The 20,005-nt window shown below is 47.4% G+C and overlaps 1 protein-coding gene across 4 annotated transcripts; it reads right to left on the minus strand.

Annotated features, from left to right (window-relative positions):
• Positions 1-544: 544 nt before the first annotated feature.
• hectd2 (HECT domain containing 2) lies at positions 545-19,791 on the minus strand. Of its 4 annotated transcripts, XM_061284710.1 has the most exons (22): positions 19,380-19,788; positions 17,518-17,641; positions 16,364-16,502; positions 16,170-16,272; positions 16,018-16,107; positions 15,868-15,932; positions 15,733-15,778; positions 15,457-15,566; positions 15,216-15,364; positions 14,815-14,938; positions 14,654-14,750; positions 14,480-14,587; positions 14,221-14,353; positions 13,968-14,059; positions 13,032-13,096; positions 12,785-12,878; positions 11,646-11,720; positions 6,750-6,837; positions 5,236-5,342; positions 2,803-2,918; positions 2,066-2,209; positions 545-1,678 (listed from the first exon to the last, which is right to left on the minus strand). In XM_061284710.1, the coding sequence occupies exons 1-22, from the start codon at positions 19,443-19,445 to the stop codon at positions 1,558-1,560; spliced, it is 2,256 nt and encodes a 751-aa protein (XP_061140694.1). In that variant the 5' UTR covers positions 19,446-19,788; the 3' UTR covers positions 545-1,557. The 4 variants fall into 4 exon arrangements, with proteins under 4 accessions (XP_061140694.1, XP_061140695.1, XP_061140698.1 ...); XM_061284711.1 differs by lacking the exon at positions 11,646-11,720 and having other exon boundaries at positions 19,380-19,789; XM_061284714.1 differs by lacking the exon at positions 5,236-5,342 and having other exon boundaries at positions 19,380-19,789.
• Positions 19,792-20,005: the final 214 nt, after the last annotated feature.

Here is a 20,005-nt window from a genome sequence, read left to right on the forward strand (position 1 = left end):
TAGGAACTGAGCACCTTGGCCCCGCCCACCCCAGCCAAAAACAGATCAATGAACAAAAAAGGTAAGCACGAGGTCGTCGTGCGTGTCGGGGCGCGGCCCGTACTATCAAAGAAGATAAGAGTGTCGTGCCAGGCCTCCGAGTTATTCAATGACTAAGCTGGCCATGACCTACTTTGAATGCGCGCGACACGGCGTGGGGGGCTGGGGGGCGCTGAAATACAAAGAAGAAGAATCTGAGATTCCACCCAACAACTTGGTCGTCGTGTGAATAGTGTGAGCTGTGCCGGCTTAACACTTTGACCTTGGCCCAGCGTAACCTCATTGTACGTCGCCAAATTGCTGGAGTGGTGCTGCACCGACTCAACGCTCTTTGGAAAGGCTCTTTCCCTCGTCAAACACTTTTCCACTTGCGAGCGCTTCACACCAAATTCATACCAAATTCTTGATATGTTCCTGATGATATAAAAAACGTGACAGAAAGTCACTTCACTTGCGGCCCGGAGAAAAACTTAGCACACTTGCATATGTATATCACCAACGCCTGTTCTGGTGCGGGCGAGAGGAAGCTTCACGCAAGACCTTTAATGTCAAACTTTCACATCAACGACAACTACACCAGCACACAAAAAGCAATGGCACGCTAGTCTCAACGCAACCCCATATCCTCTTTGCTGACAACAAACAAAAAAAAATCTTTGAGTTGCCAGCTTGACACCCTCAACTCAAGTTGGGGGTGTCAACATGTACAAAGGAGCTTTGAGAGCTTGTCTTTAGGGGGTGGGTTGCTGACCCTTTCCTCCCTGAGCTAATGCTAAAGCTAACACGTGGCAGTGTTGTAGCTGTTGCTCAAACACCTGTTAATCAAAAGGCTCTGAATGCTGCAGCTTTTTCCTCTTCTACACACCGTTATGTCAGACATCGACAAACAGTCTTCAAGTTCTTGCGGTCAGGCTCTTAATAGTCGTCTCCAGGTTGGAGTCATCGGCTTCTAGGCGTCCAGTTTCGGCACTGGTAGTCAGGGCGGAAGTGTACCGTCTTGTCAGCTGCTATTTTTCAGGAACTGGTTGTGTTTAAGTCATCGGTTTCTCGTCATCAGTTAGCCGTTGTCACCTTCTTGTCGCTAGTTGCCTGTCGTCTTGTTCTCGCGGTCGGGTTGTAATCAAACATTTTGGAGACTTTGGAGGCTTCTTGTTGCCAAGTTGTCGGCTTCTTTTTGCGTCAGTGACACTTCCTGCTCTGTCTATTGCTAAGCTAAGGCTAAAACTAGCACAGCCATCAAAAAACTTTTGCTGCAGCGGTGTCGAAACATGCCACAATGTCAAACATCTGAAATAAAACATTTCATAAAATAGCTGCTAACTTGCTCAGCATGTCTCAAAGTTCTACCTGCATCTTCTGACTCACCGCTTCTACTTGAGGACCACAGCGGTACTGCGACACGCTAGCTTGTTCGGGTGCTTGAGTATGATCTTGTTCAGAAAAAGCAAAATAGTCTGTTGAACTACAAGTGCACTTGGAGAGGCTAAAGTGGTGAGTGCCCAAGCAGAGGCGTCAGGATCACTCAAGGCCGAAGCCCTCCGCGTTGGAGATGGCGATGATGAGCTTATGTTTGAGCTCCTTCCTGGTGCGATACGGGGGCAAGCAGATCTGGTTGAAACAGGTGTGCGACACGGGGAGCCTGAGGACACACAAGCGCAAACAGACTTAGATGCAGCGGTCACACCTCTGACAATGCGGTTGCCCGCAAAGAGGAGCTCGTCTGTGTCAACGCTAACATCAGCGTCAACAGACTTTCTGTTTGGCAGCTATACCTAAACGCTCTTCCGAGCCGTCAGGTTTCGGAAAGAATTGTCACGATAGCGCGCTCAAACCACCTGACATGGCAGTTTGCCCAGACGCGCGCACATGCAGCCGCTTTTGGCCGATGAGCAGCAATTGCAAAGCGTTTCCGTGCGTGCGCCAGCATGAATGAAGTCATTTGCCCGAGATGAGCTCCCACCATATGCCTTCACATTTCCCCAAGGTGACCTGTCGTCGCATGCCTTCATATTGACGGCGCTCGTACCAGTCGGTGGGGACGTCCAGCCTGGAGATTTTGAAGTTGAGGTCGGCCATCCCCCCCACAGGGACACGGTCGCTTCCTGTTACAAAGTGAAGCAGCTTCTTTTGAAGATCCACGGGGAATGACAGCACCACATCCCAGAAAGTCCTACGCGAGCGCACACACAAGCAAAGCTACGATGTTCACAAGTGCACCTCATCCTATCTCATCTACGTGCGGTGGCTCCATGTTAATTTATTGCTTTGGCAAGGATTTGTTGGCATCGTCCTGCCCTGACATGAAAACAGATCTCCGCCAACTCAACAGACAAATAAAAGTCAGCTTTGTCGCTACTTGATGCTAGCCAGGAGGATGGCCAACTTGTTGAGCTTTAACCGCATTTAAAGGCACGCTGGGTTTCTCTTGTTCTGACATGAAAACATCAATCAAGACAGAAATACAAATGTTTGGGGGAAGCGCAGGCAAGCCTTGTTTAGCTTTGTAAGCACGTGATGTTTATTTGCGTTACGGAAAGTCACTTTTTTGTCTTACAACATTCAGAGCACTTGCAAGTCTGTCGCACAGAGCTTGCCGACTCGAAGGGGCTTAATTGGGACGAGATACTTTTCTGACAGAGCCTCAGCGTTCTGCCCCAAGGCCAACCCTAATCATGTGTCTTAGCAGCGTGCCTCGACCTGACATGAAAACAAATTGGCGGCAATTCGAAAATTGGCTGTACTTAATGCGCGCGCACGTGTCACCTGATGGTGGCGTCGCTCTTGCCATATCCTTTGTAGTGCGCAGCTTTCTGCAGAGCGCTCATGTCCAGCTGAGGACTGCCGCACACCAGCATCTCCACTTCCTCCGGACGAAGCAGCTGCCGCAAGAATGGGAAACCGCGTGTCAGCCGCATATCAGCAGAATGTCAGCTGCATGTCAACCGCGACTCAAGCGCATCTCGTTATTCTCGACCACGTCATCTTTTCCTCGACTTGCAAGTCTGAGTTGGTGGGTCTGTGTGACATCATCAAATCAATCAACTCAACATTAAAGGCGAAAGGCACCATGCCGTTGTCCCCAAAGAAAACAAGTCGTGTGCTGTGTGCAAAAGAGAAAGCAGGAAGTTGACATATCCAGGATGTCCCAACGTTCTGTGGAAGGAGTTACAAGCGCCCGTCTAAAGACACACACGGGCACTCAGGCAATGTGTTTGGATGGAAGGAGACGGACAAGGTCACCAAACGAATCCTGATCTCATTTAGACAGCTGAGATGACTTAAGTGAGGCTCAGAGGTGTCAGACAAAAAGAGCGGAGTGACTCGCTCGGTTCACATGAAGTTATGCAACACCATCGGCAGGTCACGTGATATCATTTTAGTCTGCCACCGGGAGACGAGCGACGCACTTTAACATGCACGCCATAGAGCAGGGGTGGCCAAACTTTTTGACTTGCAGGCTGAATTGGGTTCTAAATTTTGACCGGGGGGCCGATCCAGGAGCAGATGGATGTAGTGTTTGTGTGAAGTAATATAAATGACATGTAAAGGTCATTGCATAAAAGGTTTTTACTTTTAGTAGATACTAAAGCATGGATAATAAAAAAAGCTTTTTGAAAACAAATACATTTATTAACAGCATTAAAAAAAGGTTTCACCCAAAAATTACTATCAGTGATTCTTATTAAATATATGACACTGTTATGATGAATAACATTTTCCATCACTTCAGCGCCTACAGGTCAGATTTATGAAATATGTTTATCTAATGAGGCGAAATCACATCCAAAGGCAAACATTCTGACCAAATTCATCATCTTGAAGAATCAGTGAAAGAATACATCTAAATAAAGTAATAAAGAAATCAATAGTATTGTTGGTTTCCCTTTTTTGCTAGTGCCTCATAGTCTGGAGTAAAATTTGTTGTGGTAATTTATAGGATAGAGCCGAGGTGTCGGTCCGTTAACCTAGATCTGTGACGGGCTTTGTTGACGTTCATGTGGCTGAACGTCTTCTCACACACGTAGGTCGAGCCAAATTGTCCACTCTTTTTTAACATTCGGAACTCAGTGTGCACCTTTCATTTCTTCGGGCCACTCATTTTAATGGAAGGATTCCAGGGGAAGGTTTGTGGGTGGCATTAGCGTAAAACTGTATCTGAAAACTCAGCACGCGAATAACGAGAATATTGACGTCACAGCCAACACTTGAAATTACTACTGAGTACGCACACGCACTTGTGAGTGTGCACCGAGTTTTCTGACACGGCTCCCGGGAGTAAATGCGCGGACATTATACTCTTTCATCACAGCAACATCTTCATTACAAATCAAACAGACACACTTTCTGTTGATTTCTTTGAAGAAATACTCATTTTCCCAACATGTTTGAAATATTCGACACTCACTTGCTATTTTGCGTTTCTGGGGACTCGCAGTAAAAGTTTTTCTTCGCTTGATTCCATTTGTGTGGCGGGCTCTATCTAGTGTTGAAACTGAGAAGTGCAACAGAGTTGAGCTCAAGCTTCTTGTGCGGGCCATATTCAATTATGTTTTCAAAATTTTCTGCAGGCCAATAAAAACTGGTCCGCGGGCCGCAGTTGGCCCGCGGGCCGTAGTTTGGACACCCCTGCCCTAGAGTCAGTGTATCATGCGTGCATGTCGCATGTAAAATACGGTAACGCAGTGGTTCTTAACCTTGTTGGAGGTACCGAACCCCACCAGTTTCATATGCGCATTCACCAAAGCCCTCTTAAGTGAATTTTTTTTTTTTTTTCCAAGAGAGATGTTTTTACTGGTGGACAAAATGAGCGGTGCATAAACATCACATAGTTCAAAGAATAAACCCAAACAATGCATGAATTCACAACAAATGACGTACCAGCAAATCAGTGTGACTTCTGCTTTTGCCTTTGTGAGACCAGTTCAGATATGCGGATATATAAATCAGGTGTGTTCGGACCTCTGCAGTGGAGGCTCTGAAACCAACTCACCGAACCCCCAGGGTTCGACCGCACCCAGGTTAAGAACCACTGCTGTAACGTGAAGCAAATATGGAAAAGGTGCTATGCACTCAGAACGTGTGGCGTGGCATTTCATTTCCCATGTTGTATGCGTGAGTGTTTTACCAGATTTTGGGGCATTAATATGTTAACAGGTGTGCGTAGCCGGCGCGCAACACACACATTATCCAACTCACCATGAGGGCGTCGGAGGCGCAAACGCTGTGGAAGCCATGGTAGAAGGCGGCAAACTGCTTGGAAATGGATTTGTTCAGCAAGAAGTCCACGTACAGCTGCACGTACTCTGACAACAATAAGAAGAATGGCAGCGGGAGCCACCGAGCCCAACTGATGAACAACGTCAATTGCAGCCACAAAGGAGGAGCGACATGAGAAGGACGGTGGTGGCAAACAACACGGGCCACATGAGAGCCAGCCGGCCGCACACACTCAAAAAGACGGACGGCAAGGAAAAGCGGTCAGCCAAGCACATGGGAACGCGAGGCTGCCTTTGGCATGGAGCGCGAATGTGCAAAACAAAGAAAAGCATACCGTTTTTTTCCGTGTATAATGCGCCCCCATGTATAATACGCACCCTAAAAATGGCATGTTGATGCTAGAAAAAAGCCTGTACCCATGTCTAATACGCACCCAATTTAAAAAAAAAAAAAAAATTCTTTTAATTTTTTTTTCTTTTTAAGTCCCAAGGATCGTCACACACGCAGGGAGGCAATGGGTCTCATTTTTATAGTCTTAACTAGGCTGGATGTATTTTCTTTTGTTGGCGTTGATTTCTCCGACTGCCCATGAAGGCACCACCGCGTTCAGTGCGGACATGTGAAAAAAGCGTGCGGACGTGAAAAAGGCGCCTCTGTATGGGAGAGACGTTGAAGAGGAATAAAAACACCCTCGGAAACCAAAACTTGCCCCTCGTCGTGACTCGGAGCCGCAACAAATGTTTCGGATTTGTGTAGGGTACATTGTGACAGCAAACGAGCAGGTGATCGAGCGAGCGTCTGATACGAGAGCATTGCGTTCGTATGGAGCGTGTTTGAAGTGAACAGCAGAGACGAAAGGAACAAGGCAAAGTGTTGTGAAATAAAATATTACCTGTAATACGCATTTTGTTATTTGCTGATTGAAACTGCTAATTAAACTGTGAATTGAAACTAATAGGAAGAAAACAACTCTCGCTCTTTATATAGCTGACGTGTCTTGCGCATCCGTTCTGCGCATCGTTCTGTCTTTGGTAATGTCACCCTGTCTTTTTGTTCCACGACTTTGTCCGTCAGTCCTGTTGTTGGTTTTGTTGTACCATGATTTTCTTAAAAAAAAAAAACAAACAAAAAAAAAAAAGTTAAAAAAAAATTGTACCCATGTATAATGCGCACCCCAGATTTTAGGACAATAAATTATAGTTAAATTTCGCGCATTATACACGGAAAAAACGGTACATGATATGGGAGTCTGGAGAAAGGAAGCTAGAAAGGCACAGCAAGTGCAGAAAGCCAACATACTGCAGGCGAGAGAGAGCGTGCCTCGTCTCCTCCCGTTTACTAAGGGCGTGGCACGTGGGTCGGTTTAGTACTCGTGCCAAGTGCCCCATACATTGGCACGCGGGTGGGTTTACTTGTGCCAAGAGTCCCGTACATTGGAATTGTTTCGCCGGTCACCACACACAGAGATGAGGACAAAGACAGCTTTCCGGTACCTTTACGGTTGTGTTTGGTGACAGGAATCTTGTCTCCTCCTGGCTTCAGGTTGTACAACTTGACCACGCCCAGTTCCTCCTGCGACACCTGCAAGGCACCGGCCCGACGGGTTAACTTACTTTTTATCGCTAGTATGGTGAGAAACAGTGGAAGCTTTTAAGGTTCAGACATAATTAGCTAATTCATTAGGCGCTTTGTTATGCTTCTTATTAGCACGCTCATTATCCTGTTTGCTAGTAACTTTGGCAGATTGTTGGCAATTTTGTTAGCACTCTCGATACGCTGTCCTTACCGTCAATATGTCTAAGCTTGTTCATTAGCCTGTTTCGTTTGCTTATTGTGTATTCTGTTATTGTTTACTAGCATGTTCACTAGCTTGTTTGTCAAGGAGAATATTTTAATTATCATCAATAATTGTATTTTTAGCATGCTTGTTGGCCTGCTCGACAGCCTGTTCAGGTTTTTAGCTTTAGATAGCATATTTTCTCTTTTGTTAGCGTTCCTGCCAATTAGTCTGTTGGCGAGCAAAGCTGACTTCACATGGTACACTTGTCGTCACTGTGATAAGCAAAACAATCACACGATATAGATTAGCACGCTAATGTAACAGCCTGTTAGCCTGATTGCGAGCATAACTTATTTCTTCTGACTGCGTTCAGACATCACTAGTACCGTTTTTTCCCATGTATAATGCGCAAAATTTAACTACCGTTTTTTTCCGTGTATAGTGCGTGAAATTTACCTAATTTATTGTCCTAAAATCTGGGGTGCGTATTATACATGGGTACAATTTTTTCTAATTTTTTTTTTTTTTTAAAGAAAGTCATGGTACAACAAAACCAACAACAGGACTGACCGACAAAGTCGTGGAACAAAAAGACAGGGTGACATTACCAAAGACAGGAACAGAATGACAGTAACACATGCAATGATCCAACGGTGAGCGAGGGGCAGACAGGACTTAAATACAAAACACGTTACATCGATTGAGGTGACACAGGAAGAGAGGGGCGACGCGAACAGAAACTATGGCAACCTAGACACACAGCAAAACTGGGGACGAGACGTGACAAATCTCCCCCGAAATAAAACTCACCTTTCTTCTTGTTTGTTGTCAATCGCGCATCGCATTCAGCCATCCTGGCCAACACACTTAGTCAGTAAAATACATAATTGACGACACATCGTTTGATGCGATGGTGCAATCCTTGAGGGTGTGTTATTGTCAAATATTGTTTGTTTTTAATCTCCATCGCGGACCGGACGTCATACGGAGGCCGCCATTACAGATGCGCAGAACAGATGCGCAAGACACGTCAGCTATATTAAGAGCGAGAGTTGTTTTCTTCCTATTAGTTTCAATTCACAGTTTAATTAGCAGTTTCAATCAGCAAATAACAAAATGCGTATTACAGGTAAAATTTTATTTCACAACACTTTGCCTTGTTCCTTTGGTCTCTGCTGTTCATCCTAAAACACAAAGGCGCTCTTTAAGCAATGCGACAGTGAGCGCCCGGCGCGCTGCGGTTGCGCGACCGCACCAAATTAAGCTCCCTGCGCAGTGCGCACTGAGGTCCACTTAAATTTTAGAAAGTACATCAGGACTTTAAAAATATCTTCTAAATTCCAGCGACGGCTCTGTCACAATAATGCTACCAGCGCAGTGCAGTTGGGCGGTCGGCGGCGTGCTACGGTTGAGAGTTCTCTCTCGCGCTCTCTCTCTCGCTCTCTCTCGCTCTCGCACACACGCACACGCGCACACATGCAAACCGGATATCATACGGAGGCCGCCATTACAGATGCGCAGAACGGATGCGCAAGACACGTCAGCTATATAAAGAGTGAGAGTTCAGTTCTCTACCTAAATCCGTATTACAGGTAATATTTTATTTCACAACACTTTGCCTTGTTCCTTTCGTCTCTGCTGTTCACTTCAAACACGCTCCATGCGACCGCAATGCTCTAGTATCAGACGCTTGCTCGATCACCTGCTCGTTTGCTGTCCCGTGCGTGCACGGAGCGCGGTGGTGCGTTTACGGGCAGTCGGAGAAATCAACGCCAACAAAAAAAATTACATCCAGCCTAGTTAAGACCATACCAAAGACTATAAAAATGGGACCCATTGCCTCCCTGCGTGTGTGACGATCATTGGGACTTAAAAAAAAATAAAAAATAAAAAATAAATTTTTTTTAAAAAAAAATTCATAAAAATTGGGTGCGTATTATACATGGGTACAAGCTTTTTTCCAGCATCAGCATGCCATTTTTAGGGGTGCGTACTATACATGGGGGCGCACTATACACGGAAAAAAAAGGTAATTTATTCTCCTAAAATCTGGGGTGCGCATTATACATGGGAACAAAAAAATAAATAAATAAATTCTTTTTGATGATGATACGGAGGCCGCCATTACAGATGCGCTTTCTTCTCTGCTGTTCACTTCAAACACGCTCCATACGAACACAATGCTCTCGTATCAGACGCTTGCTCGATCACCTGGTCGTTTGCTGTCACAATGTACCTTACACAAATCCGAAACATTTCTTCGCGATTGAGTTTGCTAGCGCATGCGCAGTGATACTGACGGGCAGAATAACATCCGGTTGTTCCCAAAGACGATCTTTTTTCTGAAATAATTTTACGTTTAGTAAAAATTTGGGTGCGTATTATACATGGGTACAGGCTTTTGTCCAGCATCGACATGCCATTTTTAGGGTGCGTATTATACATGGGGGCGCATTATACATGGAAAAAAACAGTAACCGCTCATTGTTACAGAGTATAAGTTCAAGACATTCGCATAATTAATTACCAGCTGCTTTGTTAGCATGCTTGTGTTTACGAGTAAGTTGAATAACGGTGTGTGTGCGGGCTTGTTGTTGTCCTTGCCTGGCTGACTTCGAAGACATTAGTTGTGGTGCTAATAAATGTTTGTCGCCGTGACACTGGTGAGGACGATCGGTCTCATCCAAGAGCCTAGTTATGTCTGCAGCAAAGGGCCACAAAACTAAAAAGATTTTAGAACGCGACCACGCGCACACGCTCCTCTCAAGGTTTGCCTCCACTTTGGTGCGACTTTTGTTTAGAAGGGGATTTTTTTTTTTTTTTTTTAGATAGAAGGGGCCTTTTTTTTTATTTTTAGAAGTGTGCTGCTCCTTTCCTTTCAATACAATTATGAATTTGTTACCGCTAATTGCTGACTATGTTCACATTACACTTGATGTTATCGTCTGCACATCGGTGAAAGCGTTTCACAGGATACTTTCTTTTTTTTCCTTATTTAAAGGCCATTCACAGGATGTTGTGGGCATCGCTTCACAGTTATTGTTGTTTTGTGCGCAACTCATCCATTCGCCAATAACTTGACTACCGTATTGCGCCTTATATATGGATCAATTGATGAATTTGTTGATCCATACTGGTTGTACACAGTGCTCTGCCAAAATGTTTTAGTACGACTAGTAAATTACAAGGTCGCATCGCCTCCCAACATTACGGTAACTGTAGTCAGGGGGCGTCACCGAATAGCTGTTGTACCCGCGAGGCTATTTCATTTCAAAATAGGCTGCTCCGTTAATGTTTTGAGTAAATCTACGGATCGATATGGAAGGGAAACATAGGTAAGTAGTACCAATGCGTTAGATCGAACTTTAATCAGTTCTGATCATTTTATAGGAGATTGTTTGAGAAACGCGATTGTTTACACTTTGTTGAGGCTCATGGGAAATTGCGGATGGCTAATGCTATAACGATAGCTGTTGTACCAGCGAGGCTATTTCATTTCAAAATAGGCTGCTCCGTTAATGTTTCGAGTAAATCTACGGATCAATATGGAAGGGAAACATAGGTAAGTAGTACCAATGCGTTAGATCGAACTTTAGTCAGTTCTGATCATTTTATAGGAGATCGTTTGAGAAACGCGATTGTTTACACTTTGCTGAGGCTCATGGGAGATTGCGAGCTGAGGCTCATAGGAAATTGCGGATGGCTAATGCTATAACGATAGCTGCTATACGCGCGAGGCTATTTCATGACAAAATAGGCTGCTCTGTTAATGTTTCGAGTAAATCTACGGATCGATATGGAAGGGAAACATAGGTAAGTAGTACCAATGCTTTAGATCAAACTTTTGTCAGTTCTGATCATTTTATAGGAGATTGTTTGAGAAATGCGATTGCTTACACTTTGCTGAGGCTCATGGGAGATTGCGAGCTGAGGCTCATAGGAAGATGCGGATGGCTAATGCTATAACAATAGCTGCTATACGTGCAAGGCTATTTCATGTCAAAATAGGCTGCTCTGTTAATGTTTCGAGTAAATCTACGGCTCGATATGGAAGGGAAACATAGGTAAGTAGTACCAATGCGTTAGATCAAACTTTAGTCAGTTCCAATCATTTTATAGGAGATGGTTTGAGAAACGTGATTGTTTACAGAGGGCTCGTTGGTTATTGGCTAGTGGGTGCATACCGCAACCCTAGTTAACCTCAGTTTGTTGCAGTAAAGCTTCTATTTTATGCGCCTTATAGTCCGGTGCGCCTTATATATGGACAAAGTTTTAAAATGGGCCGTTCATTGAAGGTGCGCCTTATAACCCGGTGCGCCTAATAGGGCGCAAAATACGGTATTTTGATTTTGTTTAGCTTAATATGGACCAAACGCTGGAAATTTTCAAATTCAGACCCGTCGCCGGTATTTCTGCAGCCATTCATGAAAGCAGACTTTCAAAAACAAATGACATCTTGCCAAGGAGGTAACCGAAGGGTTTTCAATCAAGGAGAAGTGCACCTCTTCCAAGCGTCACCTTTGAACTCAACCAATGAACTGATTCGATTGATGGAATGACAGAAAAACACGTTTTGCATGTGAAGGTGCATCAGGTAATTGGTGACAACCTGGAAAGTGAGGCACATGACTTCTTCCACATTGCCGTCAAAATTGAGCAGCTCCTGCAAACCGTGAGCCAGCTCCTGTGTACACACACACATACACACATACGCGTGCGATAGGTATAGTACGTCATATCAAGTGAATAATGACATTCAAAACACATTGTATGGCTCATTTTCCAAAAAGGCATTCGTTGAACGTTTTGTATTCAAGTTTGTGTCGACCATATTCTAATTAGTATGTAGAATCCGTAATGCGCGCGCGCGTGCGCACACACACACACACACACACACACACACACACACACACACACACACACACACACACACACACACACACACACACACACACACACACACACACACACACACACACACACACACACACACACACAGACACACACACTCGTTCTCTGCCTCTTGCTAACTTTAACAAAAAGACACGCACAACACGCACATGAAAAGTGTGCGGTTCACCTTGACACAAGAGTTAGTGTGTCGCGTGAAAAGTTTAACTTTGTCTCCCCCAGCTCAGTGGCCTAGTGGTAGAGTGTCCGCCCTGAGACTGGAAGGTTGTGGGTTCAAACCCCGGCCGGGTCATACCAAAGACAAAAAAAAAATGAGACCCATTGCCTCCCTGCTTGGCACTCAGCATTAAGGGTTGGAATTGGGGGGTTAAATCACCAAATGATTCCCGAGCGCGGCACCACTGCTGCTCACTGCTCCCCTCTCCCCCAGGGGAAGGATTAAAATCACACAGGAATGGGTTAAATGCAGAGGACAAATTTCACCACACTCAGATGTGTGTGTGACGATCATTGGGACTTTAACTTAACTTTAACTTAACTCTGGAGGTAGTGGCGAACGGGACGTTTCCTCTTCCCCGGGCGGACATGTCAGGCTACTTGCTCAAATGTATATTTTGCCATCACAGGGCTGAGCATCCAGTTCTTCCTTCCAAAAATAAAAGCGCAACGGTGTGGTTTTGCTTGTGTGAAAGCAACCTGCAACACCTCCACTCAAAATCATGTGCAAGTGCACGATGTGAATTAACAGAGCTGAAGATGCAATGAGGCGGGCGAAATCAAGTCTGCAAAAGTGTCCGTGACGTGTCAGAGTGACTGTCACCCTCGCCAACTGCGTACCGGCATGATCTGCTGCATGTCATCCAAAGTGGCGGTTGCCGTGCCAATCAGGGCATTCTGGTCACATGGATCAGTGGGTGGCGTCAGCAGCTTCCTGTGAGGAGACACCGCCAGCTGGCATCAGCACAAAGCACCATGATGACAACTTGAAGTTGATGACAAGCCAGTATCTGCTTCAAGATTTTCACTTTTAGGCAACTACTCAAGTGGCACACAGCCACACAGGCACACACGCACGCACACACACCTGTAACAGTAGAGGGGGAAATGGATGTCCAAAGCGATACTGTTGTACACCGCCAAGCCCATCAGCTGAGAACGTTAAGGACAACCACGCACGCACTCTTCCCAAAACGGATTTATAAAGCTGTGGCAATACTAAACGGCTCATACAAGAAGTTGCCCTCCTCTCCCTCGTTACACATCAGCACCATGACGCCAGCGCTGCTGTCTCCACGGTGACCAGACGGCAGTGACCAATATCAGTGAGCTCCTGGCACAAGAATACGCACACGCGGCCCACAATGCCTTCATTCCTTCCTCGACCAAACGAACGCACGCACGCAAGATGTGTCAGGGCTCGAAACTAACGATTGCCCGATTGCCCGGGGCAAGTAGCGATGGCAGAGGGGCAAGTAGAAATTTTTCCTCACTTGCCCGAACTTGCCCTGCCATAATACCATGTTTTCAAGCTGTAAAAACACGATTTTGTGCATAATTTCTCGCAACTTCTGCCGCTTCTGGTCCGACATTTTGTTTTCTAGGGAGCGGTTAGTTTCTCGTGTAAGTCTGCAATACATTGATAACGGCAAAGCGCTTCGTAATTAAATGCATGCTCCCTCACTCGTCCCTGGCTCTTCTGCGCCTGCGCACCAGCAGAGCTTGTTTCCGGTTGGCGGATACGAAGGCATATGAAGGCAAAACTTATAGTGTTGTCTTTTTTATTGCAAAAATGTGTCGGGCAAGTAAAAATCCACTCCAAAAAAATTCGGGCAAGTAAAATTTTGTTTCGGGCAAGTAAAATTTTCTCCAACTTGCCCGAGGGCAACTTGGGCAAAAAATAAGCTTCGAGCCCTGTGTGTGTGTGTGTGTGCGTGTGTGTGTGTGCACACATGTGCGCAGAAACATTGACGTGAGGAAGACCACGCTGTACACAGAAAACAAGATTGCACATGAAGGATACGGTCCCAATGAGCTGAAACTCCGAGTAGTTGTTGTCCCCCTTCCAGCCGCTGAACCAGTGGCAGCGAGACTCCTTTATGTACATGAACATGCCTGACGCACACGCCAGCATGAACGTCGCCAAATTGGCAGGATGGAAAGAACACAGAGGCGGAAGAGGAGCCAAAAGTGAAGGGAAAAAAGATGTCAAGAGGGCAAGATGAATAGGACCTGGAAAACCAACAACAAAGAAAAGGGGCGCTCATCCCACTCACCGTAGTCCTCGTGGAAGATGCGTCGCACCAACAGCAGGAACCACTCCTTGGTCAGGCCGCCCATGTCCAGGCCTGCCTCTCCCACAAAGGTCACCCGCAGCTTCTTCTTCAGGTCACAGCGCTTCCTGCTCAACTGAAGACGGACCGTCACATTCCTTCCATTCAAACCGGACATCAAAGGCGAGCGGACCAGAGCGCTCAGGCTTTGGCCTGCCTAGCCATATAAAAACAAATGCAAAATCAAAAAGGGGGCCCTGACCTCATCCAGCGAGTCGGCCAGGAGCTGCGCCCGTCGCACTCTGATGTTGAGGAAGAGGAGGTTCATGTCCACGCGCTGACGCCGAGACACTTTGCTCACCAGGCTTTGCTGCGACATACGTGCATGCTCAACAACGCCAGCCAGAGCAAAAGCAGGGCAAACAGACGCGCTCACCCTGGCCCGGCTGATCATCTGCTGCTCAGAGTCCTTCTGGATGATGGCCCTCTTTAGCGCCGCCGACAGAATGAAGGGAAACTGGCAAAAGGAGAACCTGAGGGGAAGGGGTCAGCCGGGCACCGACGCCGGGAGAGCCCAGCCGGGCCGAGCCAAGTCACCTGCTGGAGTTGCCGTAGTGTTGCCAGGTGCGGTACTCTTCCATGAAGTCGATGTGCTCCAGCGTGAGGTTGTAGAAGTCTGCGAATGGCATGACGGGCGGCGACGACACGCTGTTGGCCGCGTCTGAAGCACATAAGCGAGCAAGCGGGTGGTGGAAAAACAACGTACACAAACTCCTCTTGCAACAACTGTCTAAAACTAAAATAGGAAAGATTTCTCCTTTTCTGCTCTCCTCCAAAGCGCGAAGCAATTGCTGCCGTTTCAGGCCACATTTTGCAATTTTGCCTTCATGGAGGTCTCGCAGAATTCAGACTGAGACCATCAACTATGGATGTTCAAAAAACCTCCCCATGAATTTAAGACGTCTAATGCGCATTTCTACGGCTACGGACGCACTCACTGAAGAGGGCGAGTACTTTGGTGGCCGACGGGATCCACCAGGAGCACTTGGAGGCGGGTGGCACCTCGTCGGGCTCGGCAGGAAAAAGGCGAGTGGAGATGAACTGCAGCAGGCACTCCACTGGATGACGGAACTGCTGGCCCGGCAACCTGACAGGCACACGCTTGGTCGTCACAGCACTCTGAGTCACGCCGTCGTCATTGTTGATGTGACGGGCCACCGGCACCACCGTAGTGCTTACTTCTTCAGCCAGTGCACCAGGAAGTGATGATCGGCCTCAGACAGGGCAGCCATCTGCCTCAACAGGTGAGCGTAGATCACGTAGGTGCTGGTGCTGGAATACTGAGGGTTCTGTCAACATCCAAAGAAGAGGCAGAAGAGAAAATGAATGGTGGCGGCATGGCACCCACCCCTCCCTGCCACAAAACCTGCAGCGTAATTGGCTGAAACGCAACAAGAGCAGCAGCAGCAGCGGCGGCCGCCGCAGAGAGATGTCACAGCGACAGCATCCGCCCACCTGAACCAGGATGAAGTAAGCGCGCAGGTCATCTTTAGTCCGGGGCCTGAGCTCGTCGTGGAAGAGAGAAAAAGAAAACTGCCTTTGGGTCTCGCGTAGGCAGGACGGATGATGTCATGGAGGTCGTCCTCTCACCCTTTCCACTCTCTCAGGAGACTGTTGATGATCCCCTTCAGCACAGACTTCTGAATGTCTTGAGGCTGCACGCGTGCCCAGATGACCACGTGAGCCTGTGACAGGAAGTGGCGCTCTCGTGGGTGTGCATGGGTGCGTGTGATGACTCACCGTTTGGAGCAATGAGTCATACACAGCGTTGACGAATTTGGCGTCGAGGCCCGAGTCTTCAGTGGTGTCGAAGGAGGCGTTGGCCTCCCGCTGGGGCAGGGGGCGGAGATTGAGGTCGAACAAAGAGCTGCGGCAGGGAGGTTGTGTCTTACCTTGAAGGCGGCGTTGAGTTCAATGAACGAGTCAAAGGTGGTCAGGTAGAAGTCTCGTACTTCACGCCAGTCGCCCGACAGCATTGCCCGTTCCATCTCCTTGCTGACGACCACACGTACTTGTGAGCGTGCACGTGTACTCATCACAATGTGCTTGGTCGTGTGTGTGTTTGTGTGTGTCGGCACTGTCTCACAGGAAGTCTTTGGTGGTCTTGGTGCGCAGTGGAATAACAGGGTCACACGGGAAGGGCGCTTTGACCTCCGGGGGCAGCGTGTCGATGGTCGCTCGCTGCTTGGGACGCGCCAGGCTGCCAATCGGCGGAAGCTCGCACACTGATGCGTCACACACACATGCACAAAACCTTCAGGGTTCTCGATTCCAAATCATCACTTGAAATTTTACATGATCAATAGGAAGCACGTCCATTCTATGTCATTGCGTCAGAGAACCTGCAGCAATGCGCACACACACACGCTTCGGTTGATAATGAGCCTCTTTGTGTCGCCAAGGTAACGTAGGAGCTGCATTGTGGACGCTGGCAAGGAAGAGGAATGGCAAACGTCATCGAGCACGACTTGTTCAATCCTCATCCCAGATGACCATGTCGAAGTGTCCTTGAGCAAGACACTGAACCCTGAATTGCTTCCGATGGCGCCTGGCAGCGCCTTTCATGGCAGCAGCCTCCCACTGGTAGAATAGCTTAATTTCGTTGTATATCAGTTGTACAATGACAATAAAGTCATTCTATTTTTCTTTAGCACTCAGAGAGGCGCAGGCACGCACGCCAATCAAATGATGGACCAGCTTCCTCTTTTGAGCTCAACTGGGATTTTGCAGAAAAATACAAACACCTCAGGTCGGGCCTTCCTGCATGAGGAGGGGGCAAGGTGCTGATCTCTGCCCATTATAACTATGTCGCCGTATCCTTGAGCAAGATGCCGAAGCCGCGGTCGGCCCTGATGTCGCGTCATCAGGAGGTGAAAGAGGACGCGGTAAGAAGCGCTTGGAGTGGCCGAGGTAGAAAAGCCTAGGACGATTGACAGCCCATTTCACTTGTCATCAATCTTCCTTCTCCTTTTGAGAAGGGCGAGGCGCCGTCCTCAGCAGCCACCTATGCACTTTCCGGTTTCTGTTCTTTGTTTTGCAGCCTCGCTCGACATCTGTCACCGTAGCAACTGGGCCTTCACCATCACAGCGACATCTGATGACCACTGTCGCTTTGAAGCTTTAGCAGCAGGAAAAACAAAACACTTTGGGACACCCGCTCGCATTAGATGCAAACACGTGCACGAGCGCAACACACACACAACCTTGGTGAGACTTGAGTGAAAAAAGTGACAGACTGACCGTGCTTGAAGTCGAGCGGCGCGGTGGGCATGTCGGCGTCTCTGAGCTGAAGCTGTCGGTGGTGGAGTGTGTTGATGAGGCTCCCCGGAGTCGGCAGCGGAGGCTTGGCCTTGCGGCCCGGGGCCTGCCACAACATGGCATCGTTATCACGTGACATCATTATTAGCAATACCGTCCTGTGTGACATCATCACCACCGATGTCTCGCTTTTCCTCCTCCTTGTCGCACGTCATCAGCATTGTTTTGGCCTCGGGGTTCTCTTTTTTTTGGCTTTAGGAGCCAATTTGAACGAGCGGACATCTACGGTCGCACAAGTGAAAAGGCCGCGTGATGCCCTGTCTCAACGGCAAGGAGAGTCCCAGGCTGTGACAATGATAACGCTTGCAAGGAGCATGGTGACAACAAGGCTTGCCAAGCATGGAGAGAAATTAAACTTTTGCGGATCACCTTCTTTTCACGAATCAGAGAATTTAAGACGGGAGGCGCTCGAATGGTCAAAGGCACGCGCGGAAGAAACTTCGTGTTCAGCTCACCTCCAACAAGAGCAAGCACACACGTGCGCTTTGACGACATATCCAGATGTAAGCGCAGGAGAAAATGTGCGTGCATGTGCGCGTGCGATTGATGTGCACATTCCCGAGCGCTGACACAAGATCCGTGACATCATCCGTGACGCTCGCCACGCATGCTAATGCCATCATGGCAGCGCCCAAGCGTGCGAGCGAGTGCCTCGAACGCAAAGAGCCTGCCAACAATGGCGCAGCGTCGAGGGCCGTTCAAAACAAGGAGGCCTGCGAGTATAAGTCACGCACCCAAACTATGAAAAAAAACACGACTTATAGTCCAAAAATTAAGGTACATGAAAATAGAGTGAGGGAAAAACAAAACTTGAAATTTGTGCCATGAACCCTGCTGTAGTATTTTTTGACTCTTCTAGATGACTTGAACCGAGGGTTTAACAAGTGGCAAGTCGCTGTGCTCAATGCTGAACAGTGCCAGGTCGAGGAGGCAAAACACACATCAACCAAATTTAAATTGTCATCACGACAGGAAGAAACACAAGACGAGCCAAAATGACATACGCCATGCACAAAAACTCTGCCACCAAGTGACATCAGAAGACACGCACAGGAGAAATTCGTCAAAGGGGGGTACACAAATGAACGAGGACGGCAAAAGACACACAATTTAAAAAAGGCACGCACACAACAAACAGAAAAACACAAATGGTCAACCTTGTAGGGCCAATGGTCAACTTTCTAATTTCTTCCAAACAAATGCTTGTCAGGTGCATCACAATTGAAGAAAGAAATCTAGCGCCACACAATCATCACCCCAAAAAGAAGAAAACGACAACTGACTAAAGAGAAAAGACTAAAGGAAAAGGAACAAGCAAGAGGACAAAATAAAAAATCAAAGAGCAAAATAGAAAAAGCTAAAGCGGATGTTTGCAAATAGAAAAATAGCCTAAAATGACAACTTTCATAGACGATGACCAGTCAGAAATGCTTTCCTGTTGAGAGGCTGGAATTTGGACACATTGACGTCACACGAAGTCTCTAAACGATTAATCGATTGCAAAATGCAATGCTTGTTGCCGAATTGTTGCATCTGGAACGCAAACTCCGCCTTGAAGATGTAAATGACTGAAACCAAGTCAGCCCACTGCGGTGGTTCTCGTTTGGCAGCAGGAGAAAGCAGGCAAATCGCACATTCTTGTCCTTTGCCATTTCCAGGAAATCTGCTTCAGCGTCGTCGTCGCGTATTTTTGTTGCATTTGTTTTTTTTTTTTAGAAGAAGGATGAGAAGTGTGTCAATCAGAAGCGCGTTGTGTCGTGCTTTCGTTCTGTTGGTTTTCTTACGCCAGAAATGGGAGGCAGCTTGTCGTACTCCCTGCTCGTCACAGAGCCCAGTTTGTCGCGGTCCATCTTCCGTTAGGTGTCGCTTTGCGGGCACTAGCGGCCAAAAGTCGGCAAATGTCTTCCCAAAGTGACACAAGCGCTCATTGTCGTCTTCTCGACGCCGCCGCCACTTTGTCGCAGTAGCCGCGCACGCGCCGCCGACACGTGCGCGCGCACAGACAATCCGGGAGCTTCTTCATGTCAACACAAGGGAAAAAGGGAAATAAACAAAACGCGAATCAAAGTAAAGAAAACTCCCAACTGGGCACACGAACGAGTCTTCGTTGGTCAAACGCGATCCAACAAGTCGCCAGAAGACACCCGTGGCGTGCCGCCGCCATGTTGGAGGAGGGGGAGAAGCCTAAAGTTGGATCGGGGGAGGACACGTTAGGGTGGGTGCAAAGCGAGGTCCGGGTAAGATTGCAGAACGCAGAAGGGTATCACTCCTGAAGGAATGGGGTCGAAATACAAAAAGTCCTGCCTAGCTACGAAAACAAATATGCTCAAACCTCATTGAATAAACTACATAAACAGAAAAGTATATTCACATATTAAATCAATAAAAGAAACATTTTAAGCATATAATT

The sequence above is a fragment of the Syngnathus typhle genome, linkage group LG8, assembly GCF_033458585.1.
Source record: "Syngnathus typhle isolate RoL2023-S1 ecotype Sweden linkage group LG8, RoL_Styp_1.0, whole genome shotgun sequence".
NCBI classification, from domain to species: domain Eukaryota; kingdom Metazoa; phylum Chordata; class Actinopteri; order Syngnathiformes; family Syngnathidae; genus Syngnathus; species Syngnathus typhle.